Source organism: Gymnoscopelus braueri, assembly GCF_963280865.1.
Source record: "Gymnoscopelus braueri genome assembly, chromosome: 20".
NCBI lineage: Eukaryota > Metazoa > Chordata > Actinopteri > Myctophiformes > Myctophidae > Gymnoscopelus > Gymnoscopelus braueri.
The window spans coordinates 11843730-11871455 of record NC_137622.1 but is presented as its reverse complement, the minus strand read 5'-3'; the positions used below and the strand labels follow the sequence as shown (position 1 = coordinate 11871455).

Below are 27726 nucleotides of genomic sequence, written 5' to 3'. Positions count from 1 at the left end.
TTTTCCCTGAATGTACACCTAATGCCAACAAATGTCACCTATTGACATGCAGAATAGGGATGCTGTTGAAATCAACCTGTTCACCTAGTGAAGTGAACTGTACATTTTTCTGTTTACTGTACATATTTTCTATTTGATTTCTGTTTATATGATATTTTGCATAGTATATATTAAAGTATATTTGTCTGTCATTTAATGTTTCTATGAATTGAGTACAAAGGACCCCAACGGAAACAAGCCATAGGCTTTCTTGGGTTTAAAATCCTCATAGCAGACCTTGTATTGAACTGTACTTTCCTGTGCTTTTTTTTGCAAACTGCTAATAAAGTATTCAATATTCAATCAATCAATGAACTATCTTTGTATGCTCCTGATGGCAGCCTGCCAACAGCGAGCACTGGAGTCCCAGACTTAAATAGGTCGCCACTCATCGCCTAGTCCCGGACCCACTCCATAGGCATGAGGTGTCTAATAGCCTCGAGGGATGACGGGTGTGACAATGCATTCACAAAATATAAAACAAAAGTTGTCAAAGACTGATTGGCAAAATATTTGGGGAGTATCTTCCTTGGACTAATGGCAGGGTGCACAAAACCCAGTTAGGGCGCGCTCCCACCAAGAGTTGGCTGGCCGCTGTTTGCAGAATCTGCCAATGCATTGTCAATGCAAATGCGTTGATTCACGCAAGAGCAGATTTTTCCGCTAGTCGCGCAGACCTTGCGTTTATCTGCTCTCCGCGACTAAGCATAAAAGTGCTGGAGGCAGGAGCCGATTTTCTCCCTCTGTCCAATCGGGTGAGTGGAAGGCGGACTGTCTCAAGACTCAGGAAGCAACATGGTGCTCAAGGCAGCAGGCAGTGGGTCCTGAAAGTGAGTGACAGGCGCGACACTCCCGTTTTTTAGAATCCGCTGGCTGCAAAAAACTGTGGCCGCGCACAACCTGCGTTTAACAGCGGCCAGCCAACTCTTGGTGGGAGCGCGCCCTGAGAGTGGTTTGCGAGAAAGACACACACAATATAAAGTGAAAACATAATCTCCATCCCCAGCCTCTGGATTAGCAGAGATAACAAATGTGTAAAATTTGAGAAAAATAATCACACAACACCACAAGTAGAATGACAAATTTTGTTGTTTTTTGCACTCTTTGTTCAGACGTTAAAGATTCTCAGCAACATTTGTTTTATACATTGATAACAGTGCAAACGCACAATAGCAGGACAGACACCATTAATGTTTTTTTGTTTTGATTTTTAAGTCAATACAGCAACTTTTGACAATTGCAAGTTTTTGTTTTTTTTTACATGTTGCTCAACATAAATACGTTTAGGCCTATGACTCTAAACGGTTTCAAACAGATGATTCAGTGTCCAACACTGGTCCTCTTCACCGCTCTGCGGCCTCCTCCTTCAAAATAAGAGTCTTTGGATATCAATGGCAAGTTACTTCCCAGGTGTGGTCGGTGACTTTCCCTTCGTCCCAATAAGCAATAGATCAGCATCGGTTTCCCATCATGCACCACGTCCACTGTGGTCACAAGACATGTCTTCCTCCAAACTGCTTCATTTCTTATTATCTGAATGTACTGAACTGGCTGTTCCTTTAACGCCTTCCATCTATATTGCTAACCGGCACTGATGTTAAACAGGTCTAACGTTTCTGATATGCATATTATATAAAGAAAGAGATAACCCAAGACCTGAGAAAAGATCATGTTTTGCAGTGAAAGATACTCAAAGTTCAGTGCTGTTTAACTGCCAACACACTCAGCCAGTGTCTCAAACATTTTCTTTGACAGATCAAAAACAGACCCAACAGACAACATTGAAGAAAGACGCATACAAGAAAATGAGAACACTCAGATGGCTCAAGCCAATGTTGAGCCCAACCATCTTCATACGATCAATTAATTCTTATTTATCAAGTAAAAATACGCTATTGGCAGACATACTTCCTTATTTTTCTGGTAATTCAACTGTTTTTTTTATTGTTATCCTCAGGAAAAAAGGACATTTTATGTGAATCAAAAGGGGACATGGAAACATCAGGTGGACAACTCACTGACAGCCTCCCACCACAGGGGGCGCTGTCTTCTCAGGTGGCCCCCTGCTGGGACACTTGCACCCCCCCTCCCCTCGGAGGCATTTGGATCTGCTCATCATTAGTAATGACGCTAAAAGCACAAAACATCAGCCATAAAAACCCCCTCCCGCACACCCCATCCTCCCCAACCCCCCACCCCCCCAGTACACCCACAACCCCACCCTAACACCCACTTCTAGGGCCCCCTCCCCCAACTAACACCACCCCTCCATCTGCTCACTGATTTGCTGCAGTCATTGGTCCCTGCTCTCCAATTCCTCTACCTCCCTTTCATCCATTTCTATTCTCCTCCCACCTATGGCAAAACATTTTTTTTTTCTCTTTTCTCCTCTTTTAAAAAAAAATTGAATTTCGTAAAATTTATTGGCCCTTCTTCGCCATGACAGGAGCAGCTCTGGTCTTGCTGAAGTAGGCCTCGATGAAGAATTGGATGAAGAGCACAAAGTAGCTGAGGTACATCAGTGACGACCACACAATGTTCTGCATGTGCGACGGGCACTCCTGTCCCTGCTGCATCCAGTTGTACACCAGGTAGTTCACCACGCAGCCCATCACCATCTGCGTGATCTGCGTCAGCGTGATGACCATCGCGAACTTGCGCGACACGCGGAAGCCTGCGGCGCGCATGGCGTAGTACGAGTACATGACCGCGTGGACCATGTAGTTCATGGTCATGAACCAGCCGCCGCCCGCCACCATGTCCTTGTATGAGTACCAGGAGTAGAGCAGCACGGTGATGTGGTGGTACCAGTGGAGGAAGATGAGCTTCTGTTTCCTCAGCACGATGAAGAGCGTGTCACCTGGAGGAGCATTGGAGGGGATGGGGGGGGGAGGGGAGGGGGGGGGGGGGGGGAGTAGAAGGGAGGGGTAGGGAGATGGGGGGGGGGGTTTGGGGGTGCAGAGAAGGGGGTTTGACAAGAGGGGAGCAGAAAATAAATCCATTAGAAGAAGGAAAGGGCCGAGTATGTATTTGAATCAGTCAGCAAACCACAAGGAATGTTTGCAATGTAAGGAACGACAAATCTTATAGCAGCCAATCAGAGAACATCACGATGACTATAAACTGAAACAATAAAACAAATTCATTTATTTTACACATGGGCCGAGTGTCCACCAATTGGAGGCACAGTGTTATTTTTATTTTTTTAGCTGAGACACTTAGGCTGCTATGATATGGCGCTCCCATTGCGAACAATTTATAAATGACACTGGCCTCATGGAAAAAACGCTTTGGTGGACAGAGACCCATAGACCAGAATGAATGAAGAATTGATTTTTCCTGTTCGATCCCCGGCTCCTGCTGGCTTTGTGTCGAAGTGTCCTTGAGCAAGACCCATAGACTGAACCCAAAACTGCTCCCAGAGCGCCCCTAGATAGATGCCCACTGTACTGTCTACAGAGGTCTCTTTAATATTGCCCTGCTGCATAACAATCAATAGGAGTACCTGTTAACATTTTTAAACAGTTTACCACATTGCAGAACCAAACAAAAACACTCCAGATATTAACTGATAAAAAGCTAAAAGTCAAAATGCATGGGTAGTTTAAGATTCCTTGCATACCGGGAAACCTGTAGACTATCTAGGTCATGGAGGGACGCAGCACCCGGCTGCTAAACTATGCACTTCAATTTGTGTTGACTAATTACTGTAGGATAGCAAACATACAGACTGATGAGGTAGTGGAAATCTACCAGGCCTCCAGTCGTAACATAACTACTGTGTGTGTGTGTGTGTGTGTGTGTGTGTGTGTGTGTGTGTGTGTGTGTGTGTGTGTGTGTGTGTGTGTGTGTGTGTGAGAGAGAGAGAGAGAGAGAGAGAGAGTGAGTGAGTGAGCGAGCGTGTCTGTCGGTCAGTTAAGACTCACTAAAGCCAGAAGCAACCAGGTTACATTCTTGCCATTGAACTGGTGCTTTTATACTGAGTGATTCATGGCAACTGAACTCTTTCCAATCAATCCGGGACTTATTTGAATGCCTAAATGTTATTCTAACCATTCTGTATTGTAGTGAATGTTAATACAATATAACAAGTACATCTGCAGTGGTTGGAGGGGGTCGCTCTACTCTTCCATTGAGAATGTCCACCCTGGTGTCACTGTCAGGTAGTATACCTACTGGTTGACAATATCAATAGTTAATTGAAGCAGACGGTGCACCAGATTGGACCATAGATGTGCCACCATCTTTATTGCAGTCTGGACATCGTTGCAATTACCTCTCTCCGCCGGGGGAGGGACAAAATGCTCATAAAAGATTGTAGCTTTAACACAACACAGGAATACCATAAAAGTGCATAAACATACAGCACTCACATTAGTGCACAAAGCAGAACACATTCAGAAAGCAGACAAGACTTATGGCTAAGTATATACTGTATATGTATAATATTTAGACAGCAGCTGGTTAAAGGCGATGTGTGTGCGTGTGCGTGTGTGTGTGTGTGTGTTAAATAGCACTATATTCCCATAGTTATCATTGCTATAGTGTTTGCTCAGTAACAGACGTCTGCCCATCTCTCCAGCTCTTTAGTAAACAGAAAATACATGTTCAGGTCAGGATACAAATTTCATCCAATCAGGAGAGAGAACTCAAAGGATAAACAAGTGAAAAAAGCTGACAAATTGGTGTAGAAAATGTATTTCTGTTTACTAAAGAGCTGGAGAGATGGGGCGACCCCTGTTACTGAACAAACATCTATAGCAATGATTAATATCAGAGTATAGAGCTTTAACTTTTTAACAGAAGACTTTTTGCGTCAACCAAAAACACATCACTTACAGTACATTTCACAGCATGGTCACAAGACTGAGTTCTAACAAGCACTCAAGATACATGAGATATTAGATGTGTCGACTGGGGGTTTGCTGAGCACACGCTATGACACCCCCCCCCCCGCCCCCTCTAGGAGGAGGTCCTGTTCTGGGTTGAACCAGGGAGCTGGCAGGGTGCAGCGCCCCCCCAGTGAACACAGCAATGGACAAAGACAAAAGAACTACACAGGCAGAAAATTTTGTCTGAGACACAAAATCCCTCCAGTCCCTCCAGACCCTGCTGGTCCGTCTGGACATTGACATTTGTATGAGATTGAGGGATGGACAAAAATGTTATCACACAGTTAGTGGGTGTTTGAGAGAGAGTGAGATACCAAAGAGATATTCTATCGCTGAACAGTTCAGAAAGGAATGCCTGGCTGAACAAGGCCGTAGACAAGTGGCAACATATTCATTCAAATTTCCCTAAAATAACCAATATCATAATGTATGATACATTTGAAGGTTTTCTTTTACATAGATGTCTCAAACAGAAGTTTGGAAGTCTGGGACAGAACCAAAAGGAGTGGAAGTGCGGGGTGTTTTTTTCAAAAGGGGTTTGTGCCAATTAGTGTGTAGAGGCATCACATTACTCAGCAGGAAAGATTGTACTAAGGTGCTGGACAGGAGGGTCAAGCCATTAGTCGAACCTTAGATCCAGGAGGAACAATGCGGATTCCCTCCATGTCATAGAACAACGGACTAACTCTTTACTCTCGCATACTCCCTGGAGAAGCCCTGGGAGTATGCCCATCTGTTCTACATGTGTTTTGAGGATCTGGAGAAGTCGTATGATCAGGTCCCAGGGGAGATATCACAACGTGGGAGGTGCTACATAAGTATGGTGTGAGAGGGACCCTATTGAGGGCCATCGACTCTCTGTACGCCCAAAGCGAGAACTATATCCGTGTCTTCGGTAGTAAGTTGGACTCATTCTCGATGATGGTTGGCCTCCGCCAGAGCTGCACAATGTCACCTATCCTGTTTGTGATATTTATGGACAGAATGTCGAAGAGCAAGTCATGGAGGAGAGGGTCTACAGTTCAGCGAGCTGAGGTCGGTTTTCTCAGGAGGGTGGCTGGCATCTTCCTGAAGGATACGGTGAGAAGCTCTGTCATCTGTCAGAGACTCGGAGTAAAGCTGCTGCTCCTTTTTGCGAGTCAGTTAAGGTGGTTCTGGCATCTAGTAAGGATGCCTACTGGGTGCCTCCCCAGGCATGCACACACAGCTGGTAAGAGACAACGGAGCAGACCAAGGACCAGGTGGGGTGATTATACAGTATCTCTATGATGGCCTGGGAAAGCCTTAGGATGCCCCAGTTAAAGCTGACTAATGTGGCTGGGGAAAGGGAAGTCTGGGATTCTCTACTGGAACTACTAGCACCACAAGCCAACTCTGGATAAGCTGACAAAGATGAATGGATGGATGTTTCAAACATTTAAATGGTCAGTAGTGAGAGAATAGAATAGCTTTGTATGGTTTGGTTAATCTAAACCACAAAATTATGTGTAAACTTACCCAGTTCTGGTGCTTTACTGAGCACAAACGCGTATGCCCAGAACTTGCTGACTGGTCCGTTGTAGAAACTCTGGTCACAGACGGACTCTTTGACTCCTTTGGTCATCAGGATGTACGTCATGTAGCTCCCTGTACGCACGGCACCAAATATACTGCAGGGACACACAGTGAGACTCAATCAGACTGTTAAGTGGTCCAACACATTCACACATAAAAGGAATTTAAACAAATTGTTATCCATGTCCACACAAAACACAGAGATAAGAAATAGGAATACAAACATAAAATATAATAGGCTACATACATTAATACATTAGGAATATGATGACATGAAAGGTTTCTGTCTAAGCTTCCTTAAGACAGATCTACAATTTAGGCATTTAGCAGACGCTCTTTATCCAGAGCGACTTACAGCAAGCAAGGTAAACACATACAGTTCATCAAATGCACTCAGTAATCTAGGATCATAGGTAAACCAAGAACCTAGCATCAGTCTAAACAATATAATATCAAAAAATAATAATCAGTACATCAAAACTATAGAAACTATAGGATGCCGGGTAAACAAATGAACCTAGCAAGCAGCGTCTAAATAACATGCCATCTAACAATTACATTTTAACCTTTGCATAAGACTGCATGCCTGCATGGTCGTCAAGGCAGGTCAAGTGCTAAAGGCTGAGGTAGAGTCTGAAGAGGTGAGTCTTCAGATTACGGCGGAAAATTGGAAGTGAATCTGCAGTTCTAACTGCAATGGGGAGTTTGTGGACGTGTGGAGCGTTGTCCCAGATGTTACCTACAGTACAAGATCTACAAGCTCACAACGAGAAGCGTAAGCCTGTAGATTAGCTTTTTCAGGATTTCTTTTTTAAAATGTCTCGTAATTTTTCAACATGCAAACGAATGACGATTATACTAAACGATTGCAATTATGTCAAATAATTTCGAATAGGCAATTATGTAATCATTATAACAGACCTATTTAAATGATGTTGGACACCTCCTCACCTGAACACGGCAAGGGTCAGGGACCACAGCACCAGAGGTTTCCTCAGGTTAAACTTCTCTCTCTGCTTCATGACATGGCGTCCTCCCAGGATACAGGCAGCGTAGAGTGCCGAGAACAGGAACGACTTCTTCCTGTGATCAAACAAGCACGAGAGAGAATTAATTGAAGTCGGGGATGATTTTTAGATGAGCAAGCGTGCCGTTATGTGCTCCGTCTGTACACCTCATGTCTGTGTTGATGCCGATCTCTTTTTGTCAGGTCTCATTTAAAATACAGAGGTTAACCATTTCACTGCCAATCACGTAGATCTACTCGAACCGCTTTAAAGCCGCCACGTGCCAATCGCGTAGATCTACGTGAAGTGAAAAAAATATATATATATATATATTTTTTTTAATGTTTTTTTTTTCCAATTTCACCCAAAGACCAAGGAGATATGATTAGTTGAAGATCTAGACTCCTATCCACTTCCTTGTTAACTTAAAACTTTAAAATGCTGTATTTCGGCTCCTGAGTACTTTTTTTTTTCCAATGAAAAACTCTGGCACTGGCTAAAAAAATATGAAAATACCTCTGGCAGTTAATAATCTCATCGTTGGATTAATACCTGCTCTCGTGGGAGAGTTTACCAGTACAACCACAGTGTTCTATTACTGGCTCTTCAGCAGCTCCACTGGAGCAGTTGGGTGTTACATGCCTTGCCCAAGGGCATTGTCTTCAACAGTAAATATAAATGAAGCTGAGAACATTAATACATTGCTCATCCACATCCTCTAAAAGCGATTTCCCCACCAGCCCCAGGGAACTGAACCGGAAACCTTCCAGTCACATTCCTGCTTATCTAAGCTTGATAAGCAGACCACTATGCCCTTAAGCAACGTGCCATTCACAGACCATAAACAGCACTGCCGATTTCACAAATCTACGGTTGTAGATACATTGAATTTTCTTATTGTATTGCACTTATTGTATCCACAATGTTGAGGAAGTACAAGAATTGCTCTACTTGCTATAGATGTTGCTACATCTATATTGTAAGCAGGTGACAAAAAAAACTGAAAAAATGAAGTAACGGCTTCATATTTTGGTTGCTGCTGTCAGCAGAAAGTGAAAAACGCTCAGGATAAAATACAGGATTCATATTCAGGATTAAAAAAATGTTTACAAAAAGAGTTTGCAGTAGCTGCTTGCAGCTTACTCTGGCTTAAGTTCTACCGTACTAGGGATGGCCAACTGTTAACCGTTAAGAAATTGGCAACCGGTTAACACTAACGGCTAATGGCAAACCGTTATAAAAATACATAAAATAAAAACATTTTATTTTGAAGGGCCAAGTCTACACCAGCAACCACATGTGACTTCCACTACACTAACACTAGTAAATACAAAATGAAGAGGACGAGGAGTGGAACGTGAAATCAGCCGTCTTATTGACACAGAGTATGATCGACAGACACACAGCAGACAACCTGGCAGCTAAATTAAATGATGCGGTGGAGGCTTGGGGACTGACTTGGAAAGTGTCTGCATGTGTTGTGTTCACGACAACGCAGCCAACGTTGTGGCTGCTAATCGCCCTGAACGGGTGAACTGCGACTCAGTTCCGTGTTTTGCACATACTGGAATTGGCAATTAGTGGCGATTAATTAATCGGTAAGGCTTAACCGCAAACGGTTAATAAAATGTCTCCATTTGGCCATCCCTACACCGTGCGTTTATTTTTTATTAACTTGTCAGAGAGTGTTGTTGTGCATCATGAACATGGGGTGCCACCTGGCCAACCACCAGAATAAAGACTACTGCAGTCCCAGCACTCAGCACTCTCTTGACAGCCAGGTGGTGTGAACCTGACAGGCTAGATGCCGAGTAAGACCGGCTGCTGCATGCTGAGAAAAAATAAATAAATACCACTTTACCAAAACAAGCAGTTTTTATTTGTACAGACCGAGAAGGGAGTCTAATTAATAGGGGCAGCAGTAGCCTGAAGGTTAGTGAAGGGGAGTTTGTGTCCTTGAGCATGGCACCTAACACGCAAATGATTCACTCAAACTGCTTGTTGGATAACAGCGGTTACTGCTACTGTCCCAGTGACCAACGGTAGAGGACTGTGGTTACACTGGGCATTTCCCAGGGCTGCAGGCGTGTACAGTAACTGGATAAGCAGGTAACGTTGACCATGGATAAGATGTTGAAGAAAGCTTGGGAAAGAAAATCTGGGGGTCAATGGACTAAAGAATGGTTTCAGTTTAACACCGAACGGTCTATTTAACATCCAAGCCTCTCTCCAAATGACACCAATGTCCTCCTCTGAATGAATAGGATTCACTGTGCATGTAACAAGAACAGTTAAGCTTACTTGCACTGTCATTATCATTAGAATAAACTACAGTGAAGCAGCAAATTAGTTAAGCTGTAATTTATCCAAACAGTACCAAAGCAGTGGATCTAACTGGCGCTGACAATGGATCCCATTGTGAAATCTGTACTGTCAGGATGTAGGTGGCCGTCCCTCAGTGTCCCTGTACAGTAGCCATTCGGACCTCCCACCTCCACTGAACAAAGGACAAAGACGCCCCAGTCAAAGTCAAAAGCGCAGAATGACAACGGGGCCAGCACTGCAGAATGACATCAGTGTTCCCCGACCACTCTGGCAGGGGAAGGAGAACAGAGGGACACACAGGGACGCTGGCCTACTTTGCCAAGGAGGACAGGACAAGACAGGAGGCCTTTGGACAAACAGTCTCTGCATTCCTCCTTACACCGTCCTCCGAGTTCGATTGAAAACTAAAAAAGGTCAGGGTCACCGGTGCGATAGATGGCGTGATGTGCGATGTCCCGGAGGGCAGTACAGTGGCAGGGTTCAGATCATTATCTTCCCTTTAAAAACACGCACTTCTTTACATCTGATTAGCCCTCAACTAGAGAGCACACACATCATTAACTTGCATGTTTTTCCTTGTGTGAAACACATTAATCATGCCCGCTTTTCGAGGACATTTTCCTCATTAAAAAGTGCAATATTGCTGCCGTTATTCGGTTTTCCTCCGTTTAATTCAGACATCATTGAACAATTCATTTAGATTTTCGTTTTCTGTTCAGAGGAGAACGGCAGAACACAGTAAAATCCGGAGCATTCATTTAACCACTTTCAGTCTGGCTTCCATATTTTGGTCCCTATTTTTGCACAACACCATTGTATGAATGTAGGGCTTAAGTGGTTAATAGTGAGTGAAAAAAATGGACCTGCACTGCAAGGGTCCATTTTTACACTGTTGGGGTTAATAAAGTGTTGCATTGAGGGTGCAAAGAGCCTGGGGTATGATGGTCAAAAATGGTAAATGTGTTGGTGTGCGTGGGGGTGTGTAAAGGTGTGGGGGGGGGGGGCTGTTGTCTTTGCAGAGCCTCTGGAGTGGCGGCTGCAGCCTAGCTATGCCCCCAGTCACAGGAATCTATTTGAGACATCAGTGTGAATTCTCATCATGGCTCCACTGTGGCCAGTCCAAGCTGGGCTGCTTCTACACTGCTCTGCCTGCTGCAAATGTCTCAAATGAAGATGTCTGCCGCTAAATTAATTTAATTCACTCATTCATCATTTGACAGAAGTCACATGTACTCAGCGATCATGTTCCCGTTTCAAAGATTACGTGTGTGTGTGTGTGTGTGTGTGTGTGTGTGTGTGTGTGTGTGTGTGTGTGTGTGTGTGTGTGTGTGTGTGTGTGTGTGTGTGTGTGTGTGTGTGTGTGTTTTACTATCTTTGTGGGGACCAGAAGGCACTATTGTTAAAGGGCAATACCACTTTGTTAGAGGTTTGGGTTGTGTAGTTACCTTGCCATGATGTAACTCCAAAGGTGGGCAATAAATTAAAAATAATTGCTCCACTGATTAGAAATTGATAATTCAAAATATGCTCCTCATTGACTTACATTGTACGGTAAAACTGCTCTCAAAGTTACTCTTTTAGCACAAAAACGAACGCAAACAAAGTTGATTCAGACAATATAGAACATCACCAAACCCAGTACTGTTTTTTTTTTAAATAAAAATGTCAACTTCCTGTTGATTTTGCCATTTTTAATAAGTAGAAAACCCGGACTGGATCGGCGGATCCGGATCCAGATCTTCAAATAGTAAAATCAACAGGAAGTTGACATTTTTATTAAAAAAACAGGAAGTTGACATTTTTATTAAAAAAACAAACAGTACTGGGTTTGGTGATGTTCTATATTGTCTGAATCAGCTATGTTTGGGTTCATTTATGTGCTAAAAGAGTGACTTTGATAGCTGTTTTACTGTACAATGTAAGTCAATGAGGAGCATATTTTGAATTATCAATTTCTAAACATTGGAGCAATTATTTTTGATTTATTGCCCACCTTTGGAGTTACATCATGGCAAGGTAACTACACAACCCAAACCTCTACTAAAGTGGTCTTACCCTTTAAGGGCCCATGAGGAACATTGTCATTTTTATTGGTTTAGCTGCTTTTTGCAAACGTTATTGTGATTTTCTTTTTTCCAAAATGAACCATCACTGGACAGAAGCCACACCTGCACTTGTTGTACAAAATGAAAGCTAACGTCATCAACTTGTGTCCTCCTCAACACCCAATCTCTGGAATCACATGAGCTTTCTTGGCTTAGCACAGCATCCCCGAGTTGTCTCTCTTACACAGTGTCAGCTTTCCTACTGTCTGTCTGTCTCCCTCTCAACTTTCTTACTGTCCGTCTTTCCGTCTCCCCTCAACTCTTCCTCACAGCGTTCCTACTGTCGGTTTCAGTAAAAACAATTAAACCCAAGGTGAACAGACAACTCCATTCTTAAAAAACATGTTTGATTTTGGCCATTTTCCTCACCAGATACATTTAAAGGATGAAACACACTTTTTTTTACCGACTTTATCTGGGTGATAATTCAAGTAACAGTTAGCCATTTAACGTTACCATACTGTTCTCTGCAGTCATATGTCCGTTGAAGACATGTTTTATTAGGTTGATGCTGAAATAGGGCTGTCACGATTATAACATTTAAGTTGACTGTTGATTGTCACACAAATAATTGCGATTTACGATTTAATTGTGTGTTTGGCATTGAATATTGCCCTTTGTTTTGTATTTTAGGCTTCGACAAATAACTTTAATATACAAATACATTATTGACATATTTAACAATTTTATAGTACATAAAAAAGAAGAAATAGCTGATCTTCGGCTATTTCTCCTTTTTTTAAATGAATGAAAAATGGAGACGATTATGCAAAATAATTGTGATTATCTCAAATAATTGCGATTCGACGATTATGTAATAATTGTGACAGGCCTATGCAGAAATCTAACAGCTGCTTCTCCCTCGGGCAGAGAACAGGAAGGACGTTAGAATGAACAGTGAACACTGGAAAAGGTCACAAGGTTCTGCAGAAGATGTGGTGGAGGGTATATATTATTTATTTAACTTTACAAAGAAAGAGAGAATTCATTCCTATGGGGAAAGTATACGGTATGGAGGGGAGGTCTCTTAGTCGATTCATTGGTCAGTTTAGTCTTAAAAGGGATAGTTCACCCCCAAAAGGACTTTTTTTCCTATCGATTACACACCCCATGGAATATTTTTTGTTTTTGTCGCATTCCTGAGGCAATAATTTGGCTCCGGTAGGAGACTCAAAGTGTCAACTTTGCGCCAGTCATCAAAATCAAATTATTGGCTTAGGAATGCAAAAAAAAAAAAAGGAATCTCCACAAATTCAAGGCTTCGTGGGATGTGTAATTGATAGAAAATAAGTAATTTTTGGGGTGAACTATCCTTTTAATAACCAATAGCTCACAGGCCTTCTCAAAACTTCTGTTTCTGACTAATTACTCCAGAGCAGTTTATCAGCACGGGGGGTGAAAACTGGCAGAGGCAGCACAAAATGAGAAAAAACACTAAGTCAGAGATTGTTCATTTGGGGAGCGAGGAGGGGGATTGAGGGCCGCAGGAGGATGGGAAGAGGAGAAGGAGGTGTGTGGAGTGTGGAGAGGAAGAATGCGAAGAGGTGAGGATACGAGGAACATGGGGGTGGGCGAGGGAGGGGTGGTGTGGAAGAGAAGGTCCGAAGGAGTAGAGAGAGAGGGGAGGTGAGGTGAGAAGTTGAGTGTTCCCGTAGCTATGAGTCTTCCTGTAAACCCAGGCACACACACACACACACACAGTGCCAAACACAGTCTGGTATTCTCTGTGTAAACTAGTATTGGATAAGTATCCACTATGTGTCAACTGGTATCGGACCAGTATGCACTGTGTGAACAACTGGTAAAGAATCAGTCAAACACTGGAGTGGATTCGATATCAGGAAAAAAATAAGTTAAAATCCGACAAATATAGCCTGAAACATCACCTAAATGGCTGACATACCCAGCCTTCAGGGTGATAACTGATATCAGCCCTAGGGCAGACAAAAATCATCTATCCAAATCAGACCAATCAGCACTAGTTCTACAGAGACAACAGTCATGGCTGCCACAACTGCTGTGTAGATCCAATTCTATTTTCTCCTCGTTGTTGTGACTAAGTAAGACCATGAGTATGTGATGAATAAATTATAGGTAACCAGCCTTGAAAGGTCACCGGGTGCATAGTCCTCGCCTATGGCTCAAACTGATACATCAACTAATGCCTGGGTGATAATATATATGTAGCCACTTAAAACAAAATGCCAGACAGAGAAATAGCATGTGTCACATGACGCAACAGTAGCCACAGTACATCTTAACAGCAGAGGTTCCCAAAAGGGTCTATCTGTCTATCCCGGGCACAACTCAACATCAGCTTCGCCGACTGGCTGAGATTTGCGTCGTGTTTGTGCTGTGTAGCCTCTGGCAGTGTGTAAGATGGAACAAGAAGTACGAGATCTATGGTATGCTCATGGGCGAAGGACGCCGCAGGGAACAAAAGCGGCGGCGCAAAGCAAAACACATTGCACGTGGAGCTGACAACGCGTACAGATAACATGATTATTGCGCAACGGGTGGGGTCAGGGGTGTATTCCTGACTTGCATGGCCCTCGTGTACGCTTATAAGAACTGTATATATAATTACATTTCCTATAAGCTGTGACATTATGGATATGTGCAGATTTCTTTGAAATAGCCTAAATAAAACCAAATATTAAAGTCAATCAAAACCACCAACCATTCCAATCTGGTTTGTGAAATACCAGCAATGAGCCAAATGCTCTCTCTCTGTATGGTTCTTTTCACAGGGCGAGACATTGGGCGATGGCCGAGTGTGAGTGTGAGTGTGAGTGTGAGTGTGTGTGTTAAGCAAACAGAGCCAGTGATGTGATGCTTTGTGGTGTTGTAAAGGCCAGGAGATGTCCTCCTCTGGATGTCTGCAGCATGAACACAAAACCACTGGGAAGAGTTCAACTGAATCTGCATAAGCCACTGTTCAAATCACAGTACTGGAGTTCTGCAACAGGCTGTAATAAAAGGTAGGGGTCTCAAATTCCTGGCCTGCGGGCAATACTATAAATGGCCTGCCGCCTTCCAAATAAGTCCATTCGGCCCACTACAGGATATGAAATTATTGTGATATCGGGCCCACAAGTTCTCTCATTATTACCTCTGCTCACATCTGTCTGTCGGTCTGTTCAAAGGATATCGTGAGCAATTATGAACGGATTGTCGCACAATACAACAGGTTGGTCCTGGGTCAAGGAAGAAGTGATTAACTTTTCACATTGATTGGCCTATAGTGGGCGAGGTAGTGGGCATGGCCTGGCATAAAAAGGCACATAATGTCTGAACGGATGACTTTGTGACTTTATCAACTCCTGTCAGCATTCCAAAAATGAGGTTGGCCGGTTATCACTTTGGTTAGGTAAGCTATAACAAAATGAATAGAACACACATCAGAAATTTTGGAAATGTGCATTGGAAACGAGAAATACATTGATCACACTGCAATGTACCTCTAAGCTGTTTTCTTTATTACGTTTCAGCATACATGCTTTCTTCAGAATATAAGTGAAAGCATGTATGCTGCTGAAATTTGCTAAACTGCATTGCAAAGACTTTTCTGGTTAGGTCATTAACTACCCAGCAGTAGTCAAGAATCCCCAGTATGCACTGCACATACCTGCTGCCTTTCAGTGAATCAAACTGCTGTGAAAACTGGTACTGACATATACAAATAGTTGTACAACATACGTAGCTGCCTGAACTCTAGCTTTGTGACTGTAAAAGTAAATCTTACATACACACACACACAAACATACAGTACAGACAGAATAACAAGCTGATCCGCAGCACCTCCTCCACGGACCGATTAAAGCCGCTAGCCAACCTCCTGTAGAAGTTGGATCAGTGTTAGCCTGACAGGAGATTTCGCCTCTTACATAACACACACACACACACTTGGCACTGCAAGGATGGGTCTGAGTGGGTTTGGGTCTGTGTGGTAAAAAGTGAAATTATTATAAAGTGCAGAGTCATCCTGAAATTATTCAACAGGTTCCAACTAGTTTAAAATGTTCTGAAGGCAGAATCGCTAGTCAGCTGAAATAATGATGAAAATAATGTTATAAGAAAAGGTTACTGTATATTAAATTCTGGAATGAAACACTGCATGCACAAACGTGCATGCTGCATTGCCATATCCATTTAACTTTGTGTTCACTTCCAGATGTGATCACATCCAGATGTGAGGGTAGTTTTTGCAGTTCACCAACATGCTGTACAACCCACACAACACCACAATAAAAACATAAAGACAAACAATAAAATAATAAATGCAATAAGGGAACTCTCATACAGTGTTACAACCCTTAGTAGGCAAACAATAAAATCATAAAATCAATCAACCTAAAACATACAGGGAGTATGCATGTGGTGTAATGTAAAGCTGGGATCGGGTCACATTTTTCTGACGGAACCCGCCCCGAGACCGACAGCGTAGTACACGAGCCACGACTGAAACCCACCCGACCCGACCCACAATTATAATTTGTTTACGTTGCGTTTCATAGACCCGTAAACTTGTTACAATTTCACAGCACGCCTGTTTACCCCGATTACATGTGGGCTTGTAAATTACTATGAAAGAAAGAAAAGAGGAGGGGGAGACGGGGGGGGGGGGGGGGGGGAGAAGGAATAAAAGACAGACAACAAGGTATCTAGTTACACATACTAGCATATCCATCCGAACATTATGTACATGAGGCATTAGAAATAAGGTGCTTCAGTAAAGCAGCTGGTATATACTGTTCATAACATAGACATTAAGGTGCAAGAACAGTATCAGTGCTTTGTGCATGAGATTAAGGTGCAGAGGATCAGTGAATGTCAAGTTCAACCACATCATAGTCCACAAAAAGTTGCTTTTACTGGCATAATCCAAAAGTAGGTCTAGGTCCATGAGGAAATCAAAAGATTATACACACAATGCATTTTCACTGCATAAACACACCATACCGTCTTTCAGTTTCACTAAAATCTATCCATCCACCCCCCACCCAATTCTGAACTGATTCCTGTAATTCAAAGTTCTACGTAATCCGCAATGTGTTGATTCCTAAAATCAAAGGCTTTAGGGCATGGGGCTCCCACTGTACTGCACAGCGAGAGAGAGGCAGAAAGAGAGAGCAAGAGAGAGCAGGAGAGAGCGAGAGAGATGTAATGCAAGAATGCACCTCCAAGTTACATGAAAACGAATAATAATAATAAGCATTCACCACCGTTGTATTGTGTGGACTCTGGCACACACACATGAGTTAGAATGATAGTTAAAATGATAGTCATAAGGGTCTTGCTGAACTCCAATCCTGCTGTACATAGTTCTACAGATACCAATGCTTTAATAAGATGCATTTGTATCTTTATAGTGGTATTAAATGATGCAACTTTAATTAAACATCACTTTACACTGAACTCTGCACTGTCCATTGTCAAATGCACACTCAATTGTGAAACACTTTTTCAGTCATTTATTTTTGTGATATTGAAGGTTTGTTTGTCTGTGTGAAGGGGGGCAAACCGAGCTTTGCTTGGAGCCCCATAATTGCTAAATCCACCCCTAAAAACAACTTTATTTCACTTTAAAGCATCAAAAGCTAAGACAGATGTATAGAATTTATTCAGAGCTCATCCTGCAAAACTCTGTTATTTAGTGTTACATAGAATTAATGTACCGCCCCCCGTCCCTGCCAATCACAATGGCTTATTTGCCCTAGGACAGTGGTATGTTATTATGCAGTGCTGCTGTGGTATAAGTGTGTGTTACTGTTAAGTAGCTCAGTGCGCGCAGAGTACCTATATTCTCTGTGCTGCTGTGTAGATAAAACATACCTCAACCTACCGTTACTGTAATGTAAATATGAGATATGACAGATTACAATGTTTACAAAGACCCACCCTGATCACAGGTCAGTTAAACACAAAGCTCTGAAACCACTCCTCGGCTCTTACACACAGATTTAATGTAGCACTAAAAGGTTACATTCTGATATGTTGAGAAAGTGATTAAGTGCTCAATCAACTTAACAGGTAAAAAAAAGGTGCAGGTTTATAGATTTAGGCCTAGTCAGTTAAGGCTTAGTTTTTAGGTGGTAACCATCATTGTTGATAATGATGATGTCTCTCTAAACAAAATGAACCGAATTTCATGTGATTCTTTTTAATCATCTGAATGATATTCTATCACAAAAATCCATCCGTAACTTTTTATCCCATTCAACGCATACTGTGTCATTTTAGATTTTTATAGCTATAACCATTATTTTATACTAGGGGCTATTCAAAAATAGCAGATCTACAAGCTCATAGCGTGTGTTTTTAACTCATTCCCTGCCTAGAACGACTAAAACGACTTCTGTCCTTTAAGCCCCCTCTGCCAAGAACGACTAAAACAACTTTTTATTTTATTTTATTTTTTATTTGTTTTTTAACCCAAAGACCAAGGAGATATGATTTGTTGAAGATCTAGACTCCCATCCACTTCCTTGTTAACTTAAAACTTAAACATTTTGTATCTCGGCTCCTGAGTACTTTTTTTTTTTAATTAAAGATCTCTGGCAGTGGGCAAACGCAAAAAAAAAAGGTTCTGGCAGTGATTGAGTTAAAGCAAACATTTTTAACTCAAACCTTTGCTTCTGGGGATTCTACAAATGTCCTCTAAATCCTTCTTTCTTTTAGCTTATTTTTTACTTATGTTGCTATTATATCAGTGGTTCTCAAACCTTTTTCATGTCAAGTACCACCCAAAATGATATGCATTTGGGGCGCCCCCCCCCCCCCCCTCTCAATATTTTGTTCGAGGGACCCCCAGAAGCAAAGATTTGAGTTAAAAATTTATATATATATATATATATATATATATATATATATATATATATATATATATATATATATATATATATATATATTCAAAGATTTGCACACATTTTCACGATATTTTTTCAAAAATAGCAGATCTACAAGCCATTGCTTGTAGATCTGCTATTTTTAGAATAGCAGATCTGAATTGAATTGAATGACACAGATGCGTTCCCGGATTGAATGCGTTATTATTACAGAAATTCACAAAGACACATGCTCACAGTCATGTGCATGATGCACACATTGCACACACACCCAAAGTGCTTCTGTGTCTCTGTCATTGCCAGTCTGACAGGATCATCGTCAATCTATCATCATGAATCAATCGGTTTAAAGTCCTCTCCAGTATCTGTAGCATTTTTCAGCTGCTTTAAGTTTTTCAGTGCCATTTCCAAATGCTATATAGATAGAGGCACCATTCATGACAAGTTCATTTCACTGCCAGAGCTAGGGTTGGGATCCTCCTGAACCGGAGGAACCGGATCCAACATTGAGGAACCGGAATCGGTTCCATCCATCACATTAGGAACCATTTCCAGAACCAGTTTATCACACTGTCAGAGCTGGTATGTGGACTTCACGGCTGCAATACAAGTGCAATGCCAGTGGTTCTAAACCTTTTTTCATTTCAAGGACCGCCATAACTCTGAGAGTGCACAAATGGAGAGGTCCATTTGGTTCCATTTGTACACTGTCAGAGTTGCAGACCTGTAAGTGTCCATTTGGAACCCTTAAGTAACCAGGAGGGCCCCTGAACCTCACTTTGAGAACCACCGCAATAATATGTACACAATACTGTATTTATGATTGAATTTGTGTTTATAAAAAATTATAATGAAGGCCAAAATAATATAGATTTGTAAAAAATATATAATGAATCATTAAAGGGAACCGGGAATGGGACCATTAAGATGGAATGGTTAAGGAACGGGAATCGTTAAAATTATATAATTAATTATACACTTAAAGGGGATCCATTTATGGGATCCATTTCCCCTTTAAGTGTATAAAATCATACAGAACAATGATGGTGCAACTATTCACTGAATTTATTCAAGCATCGGCATTTTCTAGTTTTATACAGACAGGATTGTCGCAACTGAGACCGCAGCCTCCTGTTTGAAAGATTAGACACAACCACACTCATCATTTGCATGAAGATTTATATTGTTTAACCCATTCAACCCGGGAAAGCATCTGTGTCATTATAGATTTCTTTGGCTATTTTTTGAAAAATCTTGAAAATGTGTGCAAATCTTTGAATACATGTTTTTTTTTAAGCGAACATTTGTAAAATATTGTGTTCCAGGGACCTCCAGAAGCAAAGATTTCAGTTAAAAATGTTTAAAAAAATATGAAAAAAAAAAACGATTTTTCAAAAAATGCTGATCTACAAGCTCATAGTGTGGAATAGCCATAGTATAAAATAATGGTTATAGCTCAAATCTAAAATGACGTATTGAATGGGTTAACGTTTGTCCAACCTTTGCTAGTCCGAATGGTTGCCATAGCGGCATGACATACCATGTCAAAACACAACTGTATGTGGTTTGGTGCGAACATTTGGAAGAAGACAAAGTTAATCAAAATTAGCAGGAGGGGTACATTGAGGTCAGTGTGTATGTCTGGGTTTCCGCTTGTTAGTTCAGTCTGTGAGACATCCAGGTTAGTCACTGTGACCCCCTGAAAGCGCCCGGTCACCGAGGCCGTCACACACTCATAACCTTCAGAGTATGAACCATATTACTTCAGGGCAGAGTCTGGGTCAGACCGTAGGGCAAAGTCAGAACCAATCAACGTCACCAACTGCATGTGGCAGGCAGCATCTCTCCCACAAGCTGAGAACCAGACTCTTGTGGAATTAACCGATCTGACAAGACCTTTATGCCAGTCTAAAGTTCATAGCATTAAACTTGTCCAAGGATTGTGAAGATAATACTTAGATGACTATGGGAACCAGTAGTAAAAATACCTAAAATAAAAATATATATAAATATATATCCGACAGCAAGGCCTTGAGGCTCGTAACTGTTAGGTGAGTGAGTGCCCACGCTGAGCAGGTGATGGCCTCACACGTCGACTATTGTGCCATTAGAGTTGAAATTGCTGTGAATCAAGTTCGAGGGTTGGAATAAAGCCAATGCAAGCAGATGAGAATGCATGTCGGGCACACAAACACTGTGAGACGCAAGACGTCAAGCTCGGGTTCCCAGGCGAACAACTTCTGCTGAGTCCCGTCATACAGAGTATAAATTCAGCGTAATGCACACAGAGGTTCAAACCATCTTCCCCGGGTAGGCGGGTACCGTCCCTCACTTAACACATGCACCCAAACCAACGAGTAGGAGTCGATACCGCAGCAACAAGGACACAATCCTCAGCTGGCTTCCCAGTTCCCACCTGCAAACACCGTCTGTGCTCGTTAGAGCAAGCGGTCAAGTCAGAAGCACTTATTATGGGATGCTTATAATGTTAATATAGGAATGTAAGTCCTTACTGATAACAGGGTGGGTTATAGTCCACTCTCTGGCAGAGCTGTAGGAACACTGAGACTTTAGACCAGTGGACAATTAAGAAACTGGACGCTCAGACAGTGGACTAATCTTACAAAGCCATCTCCTCCCAATGAGACACCTGAACTTCCAGCCTCGTCAAGACCGCAGACGCTCGGTACATGAGACGCTTTCTCACTGACAACTGACTTGGTGTCTGGAATGCATTGCCCTCCTTCATTACAATAACCAAGTACAATGTTCATAAAACCTTTAGAAGGTCCACAGAGAAGGGCAAACACCAAAAAGGATGTGAAATATAATACTATAGACTATAGTCTGATTCGTAAAATAGTTTCTTTTTCATCTGAATAAACGCTTAATGACTTTAACAACAAGGCTTAGTAATTCTTGCCATTTTCATATCATAAAATACCTCTCTGATGTAATGCATAAGCTAAATATAAGGGACTGTGTGGTTGTGAATCTACAAGGGGCTAATTTCAGTTACCATGTGTTATAATCAAGAGATCTTCTGCAAGAACCTGCTACTGTAAGGTTGTCAGGGTTTCTGGTCAGACTTTGTTAGTGAACAGACCCTCAGGAGGATGCCGTCTCCTTTCAGAATACTGACAGAAAACACAGAACCCAGGTAACCAGCTAGGCTACAAGAAACGTTGACATGAACCAGGTAACCAGCTAGGCCACAAGAAGACATCTGAGATAACAGCACAGAACAAAGAATGTGAGTGTTATGATTAGTCCCCCTCTCCATCTCCCCCTCTCCCTCTCGCCCAAAGATTTTTTTGGATCACCCCACACTTGATTTATAGTGCCATTTTTAATAATAGGAATATTTATTAGAAAAAGCGTTTACAACACTGAAATTCCTGCTGATCTTGAAAAGCTACAGAAAAGTGATCCTCTTCACATTTCTAAAAGGAAACATATAACCTACGGTATATACGTTTCCAGAACCTTACTAAATGAAAACAAAGTATATGCTTTCACATGCTATACTTTCTTTTTTTTAAACAATTAAAAACTGACTTAACGAGAAGGACAAATGTTTCTTTTTTTCCCAGTTGTCAATGTGCATCCACACCTTCACCATCCCACAACCTCACTTGGGGTCCTGACCCATAATTTGAGAGCCTCTGCTGTAAATCATTGAAAACTTTAAGAAAAAATAGAAGCTACTTTACACAGCGGATCGTTTTTGCACTAGATCTTGTTTCTGCTGAAAGGCAAACAGCCAGCTTGATGTGGTGTTGTAAATCAACACCACCCACACACACACACACACACACATCATACAGAGTCCCTTGAGGATGTAGTGTATCCAGTTAACTCCCTGAAGGAAGATCATGAACGTTATTAGCAGATTGATTCTATCACATATCTGGAAATGTGTTCGTTTCATTACAGCTGAGCCTACATCTTCTATGATCACAGAAATCACAGAAAAAGGTCTCTGAGCTGTCATTTATTTTTGTACATATTTATTTTAGGCAGCCTTTTGCCAATTTATTTAGATATAATAGACAGACAGGAGACTGAAGGAAGAGAGGGGGAAGGACATGCAACAACAGCCGGAATCGAACCGGGGACTTTTTGATTACATGGTTGATGCACTATCCGGTCAACTCTAGGCAGCTGACCTCCCTATTGTAACGTAGGAGACCTTGTTTTACAGTTGTACTTGATGTTGCAGCTGTAATTGGTGCTAGAGGTGTGTGTACTTGTGTTCTGGGGCTAGAGGTGTGTACTTGTGTTCTACAGTTGTAATTGGTGTTAGAGGAGTATGTACTTACTGTAGTGTTCTATGGTTGTGGTGTTAGTAGTGTGTATTTAGTGTGAGTGCCGTACATGTCCCATGAGGGCAATAACGGAATTAATCAATCATGCAACCAAGCTATCAATTTGCTGAAGTATATGGTTGCCTAATACACATACAGTATGCTAACATATCTCATCTGTCATCTCGTTCATATTTTACATTTCTATTAACAATTGCTTTAAATTGTGATATTGTGTTAGCATGAAGAGCAACCTAGAAGGTCTAATGTCTTGTAATTATGAATGTACATGTAGTGGCCACTGGCCAGCAAACTGAGCTCTGATTCTTCTGTCGTCCTCCTCATCATCATCATCTCGCCCTACTCTTCATCTCCTATGACCATGTAGCACCAGGAAAGGTAATGCACAGATGACAGGTTGATGTACCTGTCCGGACAAAGACCTTTGAGGTCGAAACAATGTACCATTAAATCCCATTGGGGGGGGGGGGGGGGGGGGGGGGGGAGTTGTACACTCTCAATTCTTACTATTTATTTTATCGAAATAGTTTGGACGTGCGTGCATTGCCCCAGCAAATGCACAGATGGCACTCACCAATTCCATTCCCCTTCCCCGATGACCTGCATTACTATCCACCACAGTATCTCTGACATGCTTGTGACTGTTGTGTTGTCAGAAAATGTACAGTCTCAGCCTTGGGCATCAAGTGCAGCTAGGGATGCAACAGTTAATCGAACTAATCAATTTAATGAATAATACAAAATAATCGATAGTCGATTTGAAAATCAATAATCAACTTTGGGGGAACAGTTTTAATTTAGCTTTTTTACAAAGAATGTTTGGCTAAAATAGCCAATCTAAAAGCTATGAATGCGTCACGAAAGCGTGCTTTTTGATTATTCGATTATTCAAAAAAACAAATCGACAGAACAATAATTACGAAAATAATCAATAGTTGCAGGCCTACATGCAGAGTGTGAAGTTGTGCACGTTTCTGACACAGTCAAACATAGTACAACTGGACAAGCACATTTTGGACATAATTATGATTGTAGGCTTAAAGTGGTTAAAATAGCAAAAGCTGGGTGATGTCAGTCTAAACTGTCCATTAACACCACGCAGCGGCAGAAATCTAAACCTATGAGTTTTCAGTTTACATGACAAATTCTAACCAGGAAGCCACACCCTGGAGCCCACTTCACTGGATGGCAAGAAAATGCACACGCCCACATATTCTCAATCTGACCGACACACACACACACACACACACACACACACACACACACACACACACACACACACACACACACACACACACACACACACACACACACACACACACACACACACACACACACACACACACACACACACACACACACACACACACACACACACGGGTTGTGTTGAAGTTCCCCTTTTGCTCTATTGGAGGCTGTTTAAGGTCATCTGTAGTTCAGCTGTATGTGGACACAAATCACACATCAAGTGCAAGCATTGACCTGCAAACTGAACTAGATTTCATCACTGAGTCTCTTCAATCCCCCCCCCCCCCCTTTTTTTTTTGTAAATGTGCACATGGTAAATGTAACATTACAAGAAATTATATTTATTCAAATTAACATAGCTATATATCGCCCGGCAGCTCTGAACCGGGCCGTTGGTGTCGACACAGCGCTGTAGCAGAAAAAAAGCATTGTGCAATTTGCATCCCAGTTCCACTATGCGTTTGCACTGTGGTATGCTGCACTTCTAGGGCTAATGAATGTGTCAAATCTAGTCTGAGAACTACACTTTGAAGAACAGAATGAGCCCGTAGCACTGCTAGAGCAGCACAGTATTGTATGAGTTAAAGCTACCATCAGTACGTTTTATGTCCGCTGTCTCATAAACCCAACGGAGAGAGCCTTCCCCATGTCCCTTGGTCTGATGTAAATCCTTTAGAAACAGAAAAGAAATCTGTTCAATATGTATATGGCTTTACACGGTCGGCAATGATATCTAAACTTGGCCATCTGCTATTGACACGGTCAACTGGTAGGTGTCCCTAACTGACACCAGGGTGGACATTTCTCAATGGAAGAGTAGACCTCCTCCTAATAAAGGGCAGGTCATCATAGGCAAATCCATTTAAGTGTTCTTTTACATTTTTCCAAAATAGCTAAAATAGCAGATCTACAAGCTCACAACGTGTCACAATAAGACATTGTGTGAACTTGTAGATCAGCCATTTTCGCTATTTGTCATACGACGAAGTATATAGGGTTGTTAAAATACGTTCCGAATGTTAGCCTTTTAAATTACATATAATATTTTACATCCCCATTACCTATTCTCCACATTCACCAACATACAAACGCCATCATTCCAGGACACCCTGACAGACAGTGTAAAACAACATGAATCCTCCTGTCCCAGAAAGTCTTTCCATCCATCTACAGCCATGTGCTTGCCCCTCACTCTGACATCCCAGTTAACACGCAGCCCACAGCTGCCACCCGATTGGCTGGTGCTCTGTCAGCAGACATCATAAGATGAATCTCATTGGCTAGTTGTCAGTACCCCATGTTATTATGGACAGTACCCTGTATTATGGACAGCTCCCTGCTACAAGCCACAGAATGAAAGGCATTGTTTAACTTTAATGGATATTTTTTCACACGTAATTGAGCTTACTCCAAACAATCCTGTGTCTTTACAGGTCTATGCCCAGCAATAGAAATCTGCAAAAAAGACCCCTCTAGCCTTCAAAGACACAGTCATCACTCTTAAGCAGGCTGTTAAAAAGGCCAATAAAAAGCTTTAAATGTATTTAGAGATAACCCTTTTAATCTTATTTTGGTAATTTGCCATAACCGCTGCCATTGGAAGTTTAATCAGGGTGTTTATTTTAACTATGACTTATTTGTTTTTTCTGCCTAAAGCCATAATTTCCCTGACTGTGCATCCTCATGGATCAAAAACACAGTTATGACCGATTTCATGCTCCAAATTCTGGCTGAGGGAATAAAAGTCCAGCTTATGACCCCGTGGAGAGGCACACAAAGCCAGGCTGTGATGTTTAATTCAGAACATTAAACATCACGTTTAATTCAGAATAAATCAGTCAGAGAGCTGGTTCACTAGCCATGCCATGGAGGGTACAGCCTTCATAGTAAAATCCTACATAGTAAAATCCTCAAGGGTTATATTTATCCATTTGGAACTCAGAGAGTCTACAAATTAAAATGATTCACAGTGTACCACCATAGATGCAGTTATAGGAGGTTTGGGGTTTTATTTTCTTCCCAAGTACATTCCATCAGGCTGATCTGATAAACAAGGCTGCCTTGCAACGCATGTCCAGTCATTATTTCAGTATTAAATTATACACAGAGAGAGCCAAGAGGTTCACTCTCCTCGGCCAGGAAACAACAACCCATCACTTTTTTACAATACCAGGAAAAGGCTTGTGACTCACAGGAAGGTAATAGACAAAAACTAAACAAAAATCTAAATGCATACAGGCGGTTCACAACAGAAGGTCAGACCTGTCTGTCTGAGGAGGAATTCAGAAGTGTTCTGTGATTCTAAAGCATTGGTTCTCAAACTTTTTCATTTCAAGGACCCCCAAAATGACATGCATTTGGCTGTGGACCTCCATCTCAAACATATTTTGTGCCAGGGACCTCAAGAAGCAAAGATTTGAGTTAAAAATGTAAAAAAAAAAAAACTAAAACAAATGATCAAAGATTTGCACAAAATCTCTAGATTTTTCAAAAAAACGCAGATCTACAATCTCATAGCGCATCACGAGCTTGTAGATCTGCTATTTTTGAACAGCCAAAAGTATAAAATATGGTGAAAGACAAGCGATAAAATGATTGTGACGCTATTAACACTTTTAGCTGGGAACCCCCTGGTACCGCCCCAAGGACCCCTGGCTGGGGGGGGGGTCCCCGGACCCCACTTTGAGCAGCACTGATCTAAAAGCTTCAGAAATCATCTGGGCTCAGTCAGATCAGATGGTCAAAAGCTGTACTAGTCAGTGCAACGAAACGGCGCGTTTATCTAGGCCAGAGATAAGGTGAATTATCGGTCATGACGTGGGCCTACAGACAGTAAACAACAATTTTCGGATGATGATGATGATGATGATTATAATAGGATAAATAAGAGATGTAATCCTTGCTTAGTGGATGCAGAGCAGCACAGCACGTGAGGCGGTATTGTACTGATACAGCAGCCTATATATTATTCGATAATAATACATTTACATTTTCCACCTTTTGTTGCCTCAAAACACGAGCATAATGACGCAGTCTATGGGCCAAGTAGACAGTATTTACATCACGGAACTGATGGATATAAAAGGCATATTTCATGTCGTTGCAGCAGCAGCAAAAGCTCACCAGTTCTCTTGCATCCATCGGATGGCTTCGTCTTCGTTGAATGATCTCTCGAATTCATACTCTTGCAGGGCCAGTACCGACATGTTTGTTGTTGAGCTATTATTACTGATCAGATTAAAATTACAACAACGATACTTTAAAAAAAAAAAACACACAACGATATTATGATCAAGTGCTGTTTCTATGTAGGATGTATTGTGTTTCCTCCTTTGGGCGCGTGTCTCGCGCTGCTCCTGCTCTAACGTTCCTTCCTCTTC

At 41.8% G+C, this 27726-nt stretch overlaps 1 protein-coding gene across 1 annotated transcript; it reads right to left on the bottom strand.

Moving 5' to 3' along the window:
* Nucleotides 1-2295: 2295 nt before the first annotated feature.
* elovl6 (ELOVL fatty acid elongase 6) lies at nt 2296-27726 on the bottom strand. The gene is made up of 4 exons (XM_080415970.1): nt 27470-27726; nt 7437-7568; nt 6429-6580; nt 2296-2899 (listed from the first exon to the last, which is right to left on the bottom strand). Exons 1-4 carry the CDS (start codon nt 27550-27552, stop codon nt 2460-2462), a joined length of 807 nt encoding a protein of 268 aa, XP_080272096.1. The 5' UTR covers nt 27553-27726; the 3' UTR covers nt 2296-2459.